Source organism: Eulemur rufifrons, chromosome 5 (assembly GCF_041146395.1).
Source record: "Eulemur rufifrons isolate Redbay chromosome 5, OSU_ERuf_1, whole genome shotgun sequence".
Classification (NCBI taxonomy): Eukaryota; Metazoa; Chordata; class Mammalia; order Primates; family Lemuridae; genus Eulemur; species Eulemur rufifrons.
The window spans coordinates 50,422,884-50,439,367 of NC_090987.1; the positions used below are offsets into that span (position 1 = coordinate 50,422,884).

At 43.5% G+C, this 16,484-nt stretch overlaps 1 protein-coding gene across 1 annotated transcript in view; it reads left to right on the forward strand.

Moving 5' to 3' along the window:
• RAB31 (RAB31, member RAS oncogene family) overlaps positions 1 to 16,484 on the forward strand; it is a 118,001-nt gene that overhangs the window by 50,019 nt on the left and 51,498 nt on the right. Inside the window, exon 2 of the mRNA XM_069468272.1 lies at positions 9,958 to 10,037. Coding sequence (XP_069324373.1) covers positions 9,958 to 10,037 — 80 coding nt within the window. The remainder of the gene's footprint in view (positions 1 to 9,957; positions 10,038 to 16,484) is intronic.

The window sequence follows — 16,484 nt, forward strand, 5'->3', positions numbered from 1 at the left end:
GATTTAAGTAAAAAACTGTGTTAATTTTTTTTTTTAATAGTTAAGGGCCGCACTTTCTAAGACTCATTAGATAAACTGAAATTTCTGCTTAGCTGCGCAGAGTTTGTACATTGGGACAAACTGCTCTCTGAAAATGCTGAGAAACGGTGGAGCTATTCTAAGAAAAACAGAAGTGAAGGAGTTATGGAATTGCTCTTCTTCCCCATTTAAAAATCCTCTTCCTTCTTCTTTTCCTTCTTTAACTGATCCGAAAAGTAAGGGAGGGGAGAGAGGGTGACAATGAGGTCTTCTGTAAGTGCTAGGCTAGGAGAGAGATGGCGTCGGGCACTTTGCTTTTCTCACTCCTGATAACGTCAGCGACTCTGGCTGTCCAGGACTCAGTAGCGGAACCTTCCTTTGCCGTCAGCAAGGAGGAGATGCCACCCCGCCACTGAAGCCAGAGCACCCTGTGACGGAAAGATTGCCAAACTTGGCCATTGCCAGATCTGCCAGCTCTGGAATAATGAGAGGAAAATACATTTAACAATAGCAGAAAGGGACAGTATTTTTTAATATTACAAATATTTTCTTATGAGGGATGATTTCTTCAGGGTGGATTATGTCCCAGAACCACAACCATCTTTTTTTTAAACATTCATCTCAGCATCTGAGAAGATCCGGGGAGTGTCCCAAGCCTCGACACATGCCCTTGGGCAAGTTGCCCTGATTTCTTCCTTTGAGAAGATGATGCTACGGTCTAATCAGACACACCTAGAGAGATGAGGAGACCAAGCAGCTTGAATGGAAACCTTTCAACAGACAATAGAAACAGACCCACAAAACATCTAAATAATGGAATTATCAGGCATGGATGTCAAAATATGAATGTTTAATATGTTCAAGGAAATAAAAATCAAGATTTAAAAATTTGGCAAAGAATTGAAAATTATAAAATGAATAAAATAAAAAAATTTACAACTGAAAAATGTAATAATTTATATTAGAAAATCAATAGGTTTATCATCATATTTGATACATCTGTAGAAAGAACTGGGAGGTAGATCAAAAGAAAATCTCCAAACTCAGAGAAACCCAGAGATGGAAAATAAAGAAAAGAATACAAGATGTATATAAGGTGAAAAAGTTTAACATAGGCATGATTAGAGTTCCATAAGGAGAGGAGAGATTTAATGGAGCACAAGTCATATTTGAAGAGATAATAGCTGGTCCTCTTCCATATAAAGTGCTTAGTTTGGAGCCTGGAACTTTTTATGTGGTTGGTAAATGCCAGCTTTTCTCATTGTCAGTATGATTATTTTGCTCATCTCTGCTCCTATGAAAGATTTATACTATTGGCAGTATTACTGGAGTCCAAATCCATTAGGCCATTTGTTCCCCAAAGGTTTTACAGTCCTGCAGTGTCCGCTTGTTCTGGAGGTCTGGAGGCCTGGAGTCGGGGTGGGGTCACAGGGGGTTGAAATTCTGTTTGAAAGTCGAGTAAGTTTCCCAATGGAAACAATGTTTCTCATAAGTGGATGTGGGGTTACAATATAGACTGTGGTAGTTTAGTGGCAAGCTTGGGGAAGAATCCTTCTTCATTTATTGCATTAATTCAATGGAAAAATGCATATTTGCAGTTCAGATGATTTAGCCAGCAAATGCCCATTTGGAGCACAGCCATGAGCAATCTAGTCGATGTATTGGGGATTGCCTGACAATCATTTCAGTCACCATCACTTGCCTTAGATTGCTTTGTAAAGTTTAAGTCTCATTTGTAAGTGTCTTCACTGCAGGAATCAGGACTTAATCTTTTTATCCCTATCCCTGCGTACTGCTGACGGCATAGACGGTGAATCAGTGCAGGAGTTCCTGCGTGCATGCCTTCCGGAGAGCGAGTGATGTGGGGACCGCGAGGCCCGAGTCTTGGCTCTGCCTTTAGTAGTTACAGGAGCATGGGCAAATCCTTATGTTCCTTACGCAGGAATTGTGGACGATGTCTCTCTCCTCCCCTTTAAAAATGGCTGTTGTGGGGACCAAGTGAGATGAGTGTGTGAACGGGGGTGTGTGTGTGTGTGTGTGTGTGTTCCCCTTTGTACCATCCCATCATCTTTTTCTTGTGGCTTTCATGTGCTTCATTTCTGCTTATTTCTTCATATTCTCTTTTTTTCTTTCTTATTTTTTTTTTTGAGAGAGGGTCTTGCTATGTTGTCCAGGCTGAAATATAGCGGCTATTCATACGTGCAGTCATAGTGAAGTGCTGCCTTGAGCCCCTGGGCTCAAGTGTTCCTCCCACCTCAGCCTTCCAAGTAGCTGGAACTACAGGTACACGTCACCACACCCAGCTATTTTTCCATATTCCCTAGTAGAATTTTTTACATCTCTCATGGACAGTTTTTGACCTCAAGCATGGCACCTTATTCTCTGGGCTTTAGATTCTTTCATGTGGAAAATTGTGGATATTTCCAGGTAATGCTCATTAATATCCATGGGACATTAATCTAAATACTTAAGTTCACTTATGCTAGGTATATGTCTAAAATGAGTTCTGTAAGGAATATTTTCCCTCATGAGGTAGATAGAGAAAACTTACCTTTTTGGATGTGAGACAGCTAAGTTCCATTTTTATCATATATGTTGTTAGTTCCTCTTTGTAAATGGATTCTGAAACATTTGTTATATGCGTTTCAAACCAACCATAGACGAAAGAATGGCAGCATTGTTCCTGGGAGTACTCAGAGCTTTTTATTGACATTTGTTGATATTTTATTAATAATTCTGTGGGTTGGTTTTATAACTACAGTAAAATCTGTGGAGTTGGGTTTTCTTACGTTGTTAGCTCAATTCCACCCCTCCCCCTTTTTTTTTTGTGGTCAGCAAAAGGGCATGTTTAATAGAACTTCAGGCAGATTCCCCGCGCCCCCCCCCCCCCCCCCCGTCTGCCTGCCCCTTTGGGCTTGACTGAGGTTCCATTCTACAAATAAGCAGCTAGCTTGTTTTCCCTGGAACAGAGGGAGAAGATGGAGATTTGAGTGAGACCTGCTCTCACCATGCCCCACAGGGCATCTAGTAGGGTGCGTGGCAATAAAACCAGCATGTTATGGATCTGAGTTTAATAATGTTTTCTGCTTTTATGACACTTTTTTTGGGTGGTCGTTACTGTGATTTAGAAATATCAGGCCCTATTCAGTGCTAAAGTATCTCTCTGGTAAAAGTGCTTGGGATGTATTGGGATTGGTTTATACCACCAAGGTATTGTTTAGGGCTCAGAGGCAAACAGGCCCAGTAAGTCTGTAATTCTCATAAGCCCATGAACCGTGTCCGGTGCAAACTACTTCAGTTCTGTTTGATGGAAAGGGAGGCCTAGACGCAAAGTCAAAGTGATGGATGAATTGGAGGTCTGCAGGGAGCTCACTGGTAGTTTTAGGAGTGATGTGCAGTTTTTTTGACCTAGAGTCCTTAGTCCGGCCAACTGATAACATACTTCTGTTTAGGGAGCTCAGACTCTTGCCGGGTATGTGTGATTGGGGTTTTCTGTTGGTTGCTTTGTAACAAACCCAGTGCAGGGGGCCAAGGGGTAGGGTGGAACAGGAGTATATTCTCCTCCCCTTAGTCAAAGCTTCAGAAAAGTGTTTTGTGGGTTAATACGGAATTTGTGCTGCATTTTTGTGGGGCTTCTTTGAAATTTATAAGGCCAGACAAGCAGTGCTTCCTGGATTGAATTTCCTGAGCCCGTTTGTTTTCCATTCTGAGGAGACCCAGGTTTTGGGGCCATAGAAAGGGCAGGCGGTACCCTTGAGTATCCCTGGCCTGGTTGCTAGGGCTGAGGGTCAGGGACCGAGCCCTGCCTTTCTCCGGGAACACATTTCCCTGGTGACCTCACCTCTTCCTCTGCAAGCTCCATCTCCCAGAGTGGGACTGGCGGACATGCTGGCACTGCCTCCAGTTACTGCACACTCCCTTTGCCTGCAGTGGTCGGGCACAAGGCCATGTGCATGCCAGGCGGGGGTGGGGTGAGGTGGGTGGGGGGTGTGTGTGTGTGTTTGCACGTGTCTACGGTGCTTTGACGGGATCTTGACCCCTCTTACTTGGATTTCTGCAGTGCTCTTGGCCTCCCTCACCTTGGGGGGACAGAAGACTCGCAGCCATTAACCATCCACGGTTCTGCCTGTTTCTCTCCTTATTTCCTTTCTGTCTACCCACGAGGTCTGGCGGCACCGGACAGGCCTCCTTAATTTCAGTTAAGCTCCTTATCAATGTTTAAGATGCTTAAGACTTTTTAGAAGTATGTAAGACTTAAAGTCTCAACACTTAACTAAGTAATGACAGAACAAAACAAGTAAGTGGAAAAATCCTCACCATATAAGGTTATCTCTGATCCTGAGACCAGAGGGAGATGCTGGAATGAATCGGGTGGTTCCAAACGGGACGTGTCCTCAGGCTCATTTCCAGAGTGTACCTTGTGGGCAAATCATATTCTCTCTCTGTAACACTTTGTTAGGAATAAAATCAAAATTTAAAAGACTACTGTATGTGCTATAATTTATTTAACTTATAGTTACTTTATTTAGACCGTTTCTCATTTTTGTAAGTTATACTACAATAAACTTTTTTGTGCTCATTTTTTTCCTTCATTTAACTACATTCCTAGGCATGGAATTCCTGAGTTTGTGGGTCTTGTTATAGTTTGTAATTTCCTTTCCATGAGAGTCATGTTGATTTATAGTGTTATCAACAACGTGTATTCCTTATTAGTTTCCTGAAGCACTTTACCAGCTGTAACGGTTTCTAAAAGGTCTGCGGAGCAGTGCTTAGGGAGTTGGGAGTGGGAGGAGTCGGGGGGAGGGCGGTGGACATCAGTCCTGAAGAGCGGAGAGGCCGGAGAGGACGCTGTTTCTTCTTGTGCCCACCTTGAGTCATAACGCGTCCCCGCAGGGCTGGGTTGAAAAGATATCGAGGCCTTTTTCAGGTTCAATGGGATAATGTGTCCTGAGCTGAGTGGTGATGTCTGCCGTGAGAGCCGCATTGGGTGGTGGTGATGTATTTGCCCAGGAGTTACCATCCTCTGTCTCCGGGCATAGGAAACCTGAAGGCCGTTGCAACAGTGTAGGAATTAAAAGGATGTCAGCGCTTGGTGTTCACAGATCGGTGGTGCCAGGGTTTTATGTGGCAGCGGCTGAAAGTCTGTGGTTTCTGATTGCATAATTATAGATTAACCTGTGATTAACAAGTGTGACAATGGAAACAGCAGAGGTTGTCATCTTCGAGTGAGCGAGCGGTCTCAGGATTGTGCTATGGGAGGAATGTCCTATGAGGGACTCATTTCCCAGTGGGTAGACAGAGCCAGGCCGACGTCTCAGCACAGCACAGATCTGGTGCCTGCTGTGCAAATGAGCCGCATGAAACTGCGATAAGCCCACAGGGAGGATCTTACTGAACTTTAGTCCTGGTTTGTGGCATCGGAATGTGTTTTATTCTCACCTCCCCCACCATGCCAGTCAGCCATGCGGCTCCTTTCATTACTGCCAAAGCAGCAGCTGCTGTGTCTTCAGAACACACGAGGCTCCTGAGTGATTTGAGCTATGCAAGGGGAAACTAGAAGGCAGTGATAAAAGTACTCCTTGTGAGTTCTAGAAATCGGACTTAAAAAAAAAAAAAAGAAATTTATAGTTAGCAGGGAGGTTGATTTAACCTGGTAAGATCCTTGAGAGCTTTTGACTAGGACTCAAAAATTTCGGTTTTGCTTCTACCAACTAGCTGTGTGACCTTGAGGAAGTCACACAGTTTCCTCTTGCAAAACCAGGGGACGGGACGAGAGGGTCTGCGGTGTTCCCAGAATCAGGGAATGGAGAGACACACGTAGCCGGGTCTCCACGGGGGCGGCCGGTAACGAAGGTGGGCAGCTGTGACCCTCTGCTCACGTTCCGTCTGTTAATAGATTCTTTCTTCACCCACGAGGGTTTACTCTCTTCCCTGCTTCCACCTCTGTCTTCACGAGTGACAGTCACGGGGGCCGCAGTCCCAGCGAGGTGCCGGGGGAAGCGGCGCTGAGCGGGGCTGCGCTTGGCAAACGCTGGCGCGGCTGCCCCTGGTGGCCGACCGGGGGACGGCAGCGCCCGGGAGGTCCCAGCGCTGTCGCAAAGGCCTGGCCAGAGAGCATTCAGTGCTGCTCTTTGTAAGAATGTTTCCTTTTCTGAGACAGACTGAAACTTTGCCTATCCTTTGGCGTGTTATTTCTTTCCTATCAAATGCACAAGAGAGAGAAATGTGGAGTTGAATTGTTTTTTTAAAAAAAGAAACACTGCGTGCATTTGTCTGCACAGTCAATCCGTGGGGCAGTCAGGCCGGAGCAGGCTTGCAGTTCCCACTGTCCGGACAAGCTGGCGTTGAAGCTGGAGCCCTTTGTAGATGACGAGTAGAGTCGAATCGTTGTCAGATGGCTTTTTAATTTTTCACCTTCAAGAGCATTTTGAGGGTTGGCCTTGCAGGATTGGTAGGGTTGCTTTGGGCACTTGGGGTCTGTTGTTTTGAGCAGAGCCCTTGGGTGGAGTAAACAGTTGGACTCCAAAGCCATGCTTTGTTCCAGCCGGGCAGGTGCACCATGTAGTCAGAGCCCTGTGCCCCCGCAGCCTTGTAACCTAGAGGAGGAAGGGCCCGGGGCTGGGAGGAGCTAGAGGCATTTCCAAGAAGCAGTTTCATGGTTCTGATGTAGAGTGAGGCTGGGTATGAGCTGAAAGGATACCAAGGAAGGCAAAAAAAGAACAAAGCTTGGGCAGTGAGAAGTTGCCTCCTGAGCTCGGGGTGCCTGGGTTAGCTACAGAGGGCAGCCCTGCCCTGCCCTGCCCTGCCCTGCCTCTGTGTCCTGACACTTCCCCTGCCGGGTGCCTGGCACTGTGCTGGAACTCCCGGAGGCCAGGGAGGGTGGCACGTCATCTCCCCATCAGTGGGTCTAACCTACTGTTTGCGTGGGGAAGGGAGGCCTTGGTGAGCGCTTGTGGGGCCAGAGAAGAATGAATGAATGAATGAATGAGTAAACGAATGAATGGAAAAGCCCTGAGAAAGAGAATTCCTAAGCTTTTTTTTTTGTTGTTGAGACAGAGTCTCACTTTGTTGCCCAGGCTAGGGTGAGTGCCGTGGCGTCAGCTTAGCTCACAGCAACCTCAGACTCCTCGGCTTAAGCGATCCTACTGCCTCAGCCTCCCGAGTAGCTGGGACTACAGGCATGCGCCACTATGCCCGGCTAATTTTTTTCTATATAGATTTTTAGTTGTTCATATAATGTCTTTCTATTTTTAGTAGAGACGGGGTCTCGCTCTTGCTCAGGCTGGTCTCGAACTCCTGACCTCGAGCGATCCACCCGCCTCGGCCTCCCAGAGTGCTAGGATTACAGGCGTGAGCCACCGCGCCCGGCCGAGAATTCCTAAGCTGCGATGGAGAAATATAGAAATGAGCATGGTCAGTGTTGGGAGAGGTCCCCACCCTGTCTACGCAGCAGTTTGTCGGAAACAGCTGGGCTCATGAAGGAGTGCTGCCTCCTGCAGAGGGCATCTTCCTAACCTTCAAGGGCAGGGGAGGATGTCACGGTCCCTCAGTTTCCAATCTCTCGGGGGTTGTGTGGGCTCAAGTGTGGCCAGGATCTGCTCATCCACAGGGGGCCTTGAAAACAACTGAGATGGAAAGAACTGAGCTGCGGTTTGGGGACTGTGGGGGAACATGAGCCAGAATCCATACTGAAGGTGCAGCTCAGAAATAGCAGCGGCATTGATTGCGATCTCATGAGCTGATGTTTTAATTCTGCCGTCACCTCTTTGAACTCTGAGCATTGATTTGTACACTGCAGATAAACAGCAGCCTTGGCGCTGTGTTTTGTGAGGGCTCAGGATTAGCCTGCTCTCCCTGGGAGGTGACACTTCTGGAAGAGGATTTTCCAAGGAGCATTACAGGCTATTTCCCCTGTTGCCCCAGGTTTGCTGGGATTGTCCTCTGTTTGGGGGACAGGATCAAAAAGGGGTGAAAATGTTTCCGACTGCTGGCTGGTATTTCAAATTTCATTTATATTTCGATATCTGAAGAAAAACACATGCCTCTGAATTTCAGCATTTTGTCCTTGATCTTTTGGCTTTTAAAGTTATACCTTTAACATAACAGAACCGGATCAGTATTTTTTCCTTCTCACAATAAATATGTCTTGTTTCCTTTTTGTTTGAAAGATCTAAAAATGTCTCCATGAGTCTTTCAATTAAGAATATAGAACAATGACGTCTCGGTGTTGACAAAGTCTTAGACCACTGCGTCTTCCTGGCTTGCAGAAGAGCAGCCGTGAGCAACTGAGGGCTGTGGATTTGCTCCACCTTCCGGGCAATTTCTTGCCTTTATCTTCTAACTCCTAGAAATTTTAATTTCCACATCATATTTTTAATTTCTAGGTATTTCTTAGCTGTTTATTTTTAAAAGATTAAGATGCAGGCCGGGCGCGGTGGCTCACGCCTGTAATCCTAGCACTCTGGGAGGCCGAGGCGGGTGGATTGCTCAAGGTCAGGAGTTCGAGACCAGCCTGAGCGAGACCCCGTCTCTACTAAAAATAGAAAGACATTATATGGACAACTAAAAAAATCTATATAGAAAAAATTAGCCGGGCATAGTGGCGCATGCCTGTAGTCCCAGCTACTCGGGAGGCTGAGGCAGTAGGATCGCTTAAGCCGAGGAGTCTGAGGTTGCTGTGAGCTAAGCTGACGCCACGGCACTCACTCTAGCCTGGGCAACAAAGTGAGACTCTGTCTCAACAAAAAAAAAAAAAAAAAAAAAAAAAAAGATTAAGATGCAAATTGAAAGCTCTGTTTGTACTGGGGCTTGTTGACTGGTGTACATGTGGCCTTTAGTTGGAGGACCCCAAATATTAGGAACTGTAGGGTTTTTTTCTCTGCCTGGAAGGGAACCCTCATAGCTTCTGCCTGTGCAGGGTGACCAGCACCTGCCCCCTCCCATAGCTATGCCTCATGTCCCCAAGCCCAGCTGCTGTCTGATGCAGGTTTCCTGGGGTATAAACCTCCCATCTCCTCCTGGGACTTGGGAGGCTGTCCCCTATGTGGCCTAGGGCTCCCAGGGTATGTTTTTGTGCAGCCTTTCAACTGATGCAGTTTTTGGCCTCGTCCTCCAGTTCTTGATATCTTTCGGGATTCTGCGGCATGAATTGACTTCTCCTTGGCTCCCTGCCCTGCGGGCACTTTGGTTTGAGCGTCTTCATTCTCAGGGACCATTCGTCCTCCTGAATTTTACTGATATCCCTTCTCTGGTGTTGTCTTTTCTCCTATCTCTTTGACCTTGTAAATTTGTGTCTTTTATTTCTTAAGCCATTTTACAGGGATTTTGGAAGGGAGTGGATATAAACACATGTGTTCAATTTCCAATGTGGAACTGGATCCTTACACTAATCAGCTTTAAACAATTATTTAACAGAAAGAAAAGATCTGGGACACGATCTCTATATAATTAAGCAAAATTTGGAGGTTATTATCCAACCATCAGATTCTAAGGAGAAAATGTTAGAAATGTGGAAATTAGAATTTGTAGGTCTTACAGGGTGACACCTAGACAAATAAATCATGTGTATTTTGGGTGTTAAGGTTAATCACATTAATTCTCTTTCTACCAAAACAGCGTAGTGTGTTAACATACTTCTCTAGATCCCTCCCAAAGTTTCTGAATTTTTGGAAATACATGTTTTGTGAATATGCTCATTCAAGATTAATTATCATATATATGTGGGACATGTTTCTAAAACTTTTTGACCATACTTCTTTTCTAAGAAAGTAATGCAATTTCATTATAGAAAATATTGGTAAGAAATAGAAGAAATATCCTCCCATCCCCTCCCCAAGTCCCATCAACCAGAAATTCCTACTGCTGTCTTCTGGTTATATGTCTCTGTCAGGTAAGAGCTGGCACTTGTGATCTTCACAGCTGTATCTCATTCTTTTCTAGGACACCGGGGTTGGGAAATCAAGCATTGTGTGTCGATTTGTCCAGGATCACTTTGACCACAACATCAGCCCTACCATTGGGTAAGTTCCTGTGTGTTGTTGTTCTTCACGCTGCTTCGTTTCAGGGCACGCAAAGAGGTCACTTTGTGCCTGAGCCTCAGGCAGGGCCACAGTTCTCATCCCAGCCAGTGAGAATCAATCCCAACTGTCGACTTGGACAGAAATTCAGGGCCCTTCGAGTATATGTCTAGGCTTAGGTCTCAGCCAACTTTCCTCATGCCGCTGCCCAAGGCCACTTCCTTGACCTTGGAGAGCATTATTCTGCAAATCATGTTGGCTTTATTTCCAGACAGAAGATGATACACAGGGCGAGTCTCTGATGCTCTTGCTTTAAGTTGCCTGGTAAACCCTGGAAACGCTGTCCCCCGTACATCAGAGCAGTCAGGACAGTCTGTGGAGCAGATTGATTTTCCTTTTCTGGGTGAATCTAATGTCAGCATTCCCACTCTTATGCATGGGGAGGGGTGGAGGTGGATTGTTCAACTCCAAGCTCCCGACCTGGGAATGCAGAAGCCTCTTCCTACCCACCTCCCTTTTCCTCTGGACTCTTTGGCCAGATGTGCGTTTGCTGGGCTGTTTTGCAGGTGCTTGGTTTTACACTCTTAGAACTTGGCCTGGCTTGTTTTTCACCCTGAAGATACCATTCTCTAAACTAGAGAATGGTTTGTTTTCCTTAGAAGGGAAACAACATGTCTGTATATTTTGGGAAATCTCTGGGATCGTTGAGGATGGGGGAGATGGTCTGTATCAGAAGTGGAGAAGATTCATGGTGGGGAATAAGTAGACTCTCAGGAGTACTTGTTTGATAGGCCAGTGGTTGGAGCTGTGTGGGCAGAAAAAAATCTACCGCATGTTGTAGTTAAGAAATGGCTTAAAGAAACGTGATCACAAAAAAATGTTTCGAGAATTATAATAAAGGGTCTGAGATTTTACCCTGTTTGTAGCCTGCAACTTGTTAACAAGTTAACAGTCATAACTTGATAGCCTGCCTCAGTTACACGGATGCCGGCAACCATGTGAGACTCCTGGGTCAAGACTGAGGCTGTGGCAAGACTGAGGCTGTGGCAGTAGCCAGAGGATTAGTATTTTGTGTCAGTTCCTTGAGTCCAGATTTCCCGTACGCTGACATAAGAGTCAGATGGCACCTCACATGCAGTGGGTTTCATTATAGGAGTGGAGCCCTGAGCTGAGGGAACCCAAATTGTTTTTTCTGGGCAGTGAGCAGCATGTCTGTTCTTAGCTTCAGAGGGAAACTCTCTCTCTCTTCCAAGGCTACTTGCTGTGCAAGTTGGGCATCCCTAATCAAAAATCCGAAATCCAAAATGCTCCAAAATCTGAAACTTTTTGAGTGCTGACATGACTTTCAAAGGTTGTGCTGAAAGGAAATGCTAATTGGAGCATTTTGGATCTTGGAATTTCGGATTTGGGATGCTCAACTAGGTAAGTATAATGCAAATAGTCCAAAATCTGAAAAAAATCCAAAATCTAAGACACATTTAGCACTAGACATTTACTTTGTCTAGTAAATACATTTTGATGGTTTTGGGTTTTGAAAAAATTACATATTATAGTTGACCCTTGAACAACGTGGGGGTTAGGGGCACCAACCCCTGCACATTTGAAAAACCATGTGTAACTTTTGATTGCCCCGAAACATAACTACTAATATCCTACTGTTGACTGGAAGCCTTAGCCATAACATAAACAATCGATCAGCACATATTTTGTATGTTACATGTATTATATGCTGTATTCTTACAATAAAGCTAGAGGAAAGAAAATGTTACTTAGGGGCTCATCATAAAGGTCTTCACCCTCATAGTCTTTACACTGAGCAGGGTGAGGAAGAGGAGGGAAAGGAGGGGTTGGTCTTGCTGTCTCAAGGTGGCAGAGGTGGAAGAAAATCCGTGCCTAAGTGGACTCACACAGTGCAAACCGTGTTGTTCAAGGGTCAACTGTATATGGAAACTCTCTGTACAGTCTGCTAATTTTTCTATAATCCTAAAACTGCTCTGAAAAAGAAAACCAAGTCATTAAAAAATTATGTCTTAGTTTTAAAAAGTATAGTACTCATTATGAAAAAATTCAGACTATGTAGAAATATATAAAATAAAAATTGAAGTCAGAGAATTTTACTAGCTCACCAATCCCATAGTCTCCAATTTCTCTAACCAATATTTAGAGTCCAAAGTGCATGTTTAGCGCATTTTTTTTTCAGCTCATTATGGGGGTACAAAAGTTCAGGTTATATATATTGCCCATGCCTCCCCATCCCCCCCGAGTCTGAGCTTCAGTTGTGTCCATTCCCTAGACAGTGCACATCGCACTCATCATGTAGGTATGCACCCATCCCCTCCCCCCACCCCATCCCCCCCCAAGTCAGAACTTCAAGCGTGTCCATTCCCCAGGCAGTGCACATTGCACTCATCAAGTAGGTATACACCCGTCCCTTCCTCCAGCCCCCACCTCTGTCTGATACTCAATTGGTGTTATTCCCAAATGTGCACTCAGGGAAACCAGTTTGCTGGTGAGTACATGTGGTGCTTATTTTTCCATTCTTGGGATACTTCACTTAATAGAATGGGTTCCAGCTCTCTCCAGGAGAACCAAAGAGATGCCATATCGCCATTATTTCTAATAGCTGAGTAATATTCCATGGTATACATATACCACATTTTGCTAATCCATTCATGAATTGATGGGCATTTGGGTTGTTTCCACATCTTTGCGATTGTGAATTGTGCTGCTATAAACATTCGGGTGCAGGTGTCTTTTTTATAGAATGACTTTTGTTCTTCTGGGTAGATGCCCAATAATGGGATTGCTGGATCGAATGGTAGGTCTACTTGAATCTGTTTAAGGTATCTCCACATTGCTTTCCACAAGGGTTAGCATATTTCTTGTAAGTATTTTTTATGGATATGCAGTTATACAAATAGATAATTTATACAAATGGAAGCTATCACACTATACCTAACATGCTACAGCGTACATTCCCAGTCTGTGTAGGTCTTCCTTATTCTTTTTCATGGCTGTCTGTGCATTTCCTTGACTGAGTCAAGATTAAACTCTAATTTTTCCGATTATAAAAGTTCATGTGCACTCAAAAAAATCCCCCAACACAGAATTTATAAAAATAGGAATCGTAGTGTATATACAGTTTTTTACCTTGTGTTGTCTACTCAATATATTTCAAATATTTTCTCATAATGTCACACAATATTCAAAAACATGAAAATAATATTTTTTATGATTATAAAAGTATTATATATTCATCATAAACCATTGAAAATGAAGAAAACCATGAAGACAAGTAGAAAAATTACCTCTAATCTCTCTCTCAGAGGTAACTGTAATACCAAACATTTGGTATATTTTCTTCATCCTCTTTCTTGTATATGTGTGTGTACAGCTGTGTGTACGTGTGTCTGTATTTTATTCGGCATCATATTGTAAATTTTATGCCAGTAAATAGTCTTTAAAAACAATGATCTTTAATGGCTGCATTTTCTGTTTATGGTGTTTAGGTTGTTTAAAACTTTTTTACTTATAAATAATGTTATGATGTACATCCTTGGGCATAGATACTTGTGTATATCTCTGATTATTTCTTTAGGTTTAATTGTTAGTAATGGAATAATTTAGTCGCAGAATAAGAACATATTTAAGGCTCCTGATGGATATTGCCAAGTTGTTTTTCAGAAATGTTGTCCAGCTTTGGGTATTATCTTTAAAAAATTTGTATGTATGATTTTGAATTCTGTTCTTTTCCTCTAAACTTCACATGTAAGCATTTTCTCATCCCTTAAAGTTTCTTCAGAAACAATTTTCAATGACCGTGGCCCGGGGCTGTGCGGCTCTGCTCTCTGCTTCCTGTCTGGCTTCTCCTCTGGAGTGGACAAGCTGAGCTCCACTGTCCTTATGAATTGTCTTTTCCTGATACAGTTTAATTTCCCAATTTTAAAATTACTCAAAATTTCTCCTCTGGAATTTTGAGAAAATGTTTTCAAACCCCAGTTTCAGAAAAATAAAGCTAGTAGGGACAGTTTCTAAGTGACATGTACAGATTTCTTGGAAGATGGCATAAATGGAATAGTTAAAAAAAAAAAAGCTTGAGTGCATTTCCCAAAGCTGGTAGCTTCAGTGGTCTGAGAATCTGGCTTATAGATTTATTTTGTTTAGCTTTCACAATGCTTTAAAGATTTTAAACCAATATTGAAGAATCAGGAGAGTTTTGTATAATAAACTTGCATTTCTGGCTTTTCTTGAAAAACTCCGTGGATTTGGAGCCCCGGGTGCACATGCCCACGTGGCGGTAGCCTGCTGGACTGAGCCACGGCTGCTCCACACGGGTGAGCTCCCTCCACTTCCTGTCATTGCCACTAGTTGTCGTTACTATTATTTCATCAGTGTTACTTTCACATCTAGCCTGCCTCGTGCATTTGTAAGTCCTGTCTGGTCCCGTGGACATTCTAGTTCATTCCCCTGGCTGGCCCAAGTGCGTTTTCACAGTAATCCCAGTGGCCTCCCCAGGGTCAGAGCCATTTAGGTGACTTGTCAGGTGCACAACAGCCCTGAGCAGCAAACTTATGACTCAGACCAAGTGAGTCCACTCTCAGAGCCCACCCTTGTTCTTCCTGCTGGAATCACACTACCATTGGGAAAAGGCCGTCAGCTATAAAGTGCTGTGTCGTTCTTTTAGTATTAAAAGAGTTAATTCTTGTGGCCTCTGTGACTCACACTGAAAAATCTTGGCTCTGCTATTCAAGCAGATTGTGTTGACATCTTGAATGTGTGTGTTTGTGTGTCTCTCTATTTCAACTTTTGCAAGGAAATCGTGTTTCTTCTCTGCCAGATTTTGGTTTCCACAGGTAACGAAGTCAGTTCGGCACTGCCAGTGTGCCCCCTCCAGCACTCCAGAAGGTAATCTGTACAGAAGAAAAGACGGGCCAAGGCTCTTACGATGGAAGCCTAGCAAAGAGACTGTAAAAAAACGAAACAAACCTCAATCAGCCAAAAAAGCAATGATTGTCATAGTCCTCATTTGAAATATTGATAGTCTTATCCCTAGTGGCAAGAAATCAGGGACACAGGAGGGTGTGTGTCTGTGTGCATCACTGCTGTTACCAAAGCTGTTCCTCACAGCTCACTGCGTATCAAGGGGGATTTCACAGGTACCCATTTCCTTGGCCTTATAGCCACCCTCTGTGCGATGCAGAGTAGGTACTGGCCCCACTGCACAGGTGAGGGAGCCAAGAGGCTTTGAGTGCTCATTTAATTCCGATGGGCAGTGAGGGCCTCTGGACTCCATTCCTGATTGTGCCTCTAGACTCCTCTTTGATCAGGAACAGGCAGTCTTTTAGGACTCAGGAGTTTTTTCCCCTTTTATCTGTACAATGAAAGGGTTGGACTGGATATTCGATATTTTTTGCAGCTCTATGATTCCAAGATTTTAAAGGCATGAACTTTGTTTTGTAAGCTTAAGGCAAACTTTTTAAAGGCAGAATTGATGTTATTTATCCAAGTGCCTAGAATATATTGAAGAATGAATGAAAATCTGGCTAGCATCAAAGTAAAAATAAAATAAACACACAAAAACAAAATATTGATATAGTTGTCTACATAAAATTTCCAAGTGCTTTTATGGAAAAAAAAATCCATGAACAAAGTTAAAGAGCAAATGTTAGATTGCAAAACTGTTATTTAAAATGTAGTATTATAATAGTTTAGTATAAAATACTCAAGAAATGAAAAAGAAAAGGATAAACACCCTAATTGACAAGTGGGCGAAGGGCATGAGCTAGAGATTTACAAAAGAAAAATACAAGTGACTAATAAACCTTAAAATGATGTTTAAGCTTCTAACAAGCATAATAAAAACAGTATGAGATATCATTTTCTACCTATCATATTGGAAAAGATTTGAGAAATTAATAATGGTTGGGAAGAGGCCATCTTATATGCTGCTGTGGGCATGTCGGTACAACCTAAGTTTGGCAAATACAGCCAAGGTGGAGCATATCTATTTTTAAAAAATTAAGTCTAGGGAAATAGTTGTACAAGAACGTAAAAATGTGAGTACAAGGATATTCACTGAATGATTGTCATAATAGGGAAAAACAGGTAACCAAAACGTCCATCAATGGGGCAGCGAATAAGTCTATAACATGGTGTATAATATTCAGTCATTTTAGATAATGATATTGATCTGTATTCATAGAAATGAAAAATGTCCATGATATGTAAAGTGGAGGAAAAACAAAATTTATGTAAAGTATGATCAGTTTTGGGGTAAAAGCTGTATAAGAATAGTTTTCTGCAGACCTGGAAGCAGATCTCATGGAGAAATCACCCTGCAGCGCGATTGACTTAAAGATGCCTGTTGCTTGAGGAAGAAGCCTGGAAGAGGAGGAAGAGGAAAGAGGAGGAGTCGGGAATGGCTCTTACTCAGGGACGCTCGACTTTTAG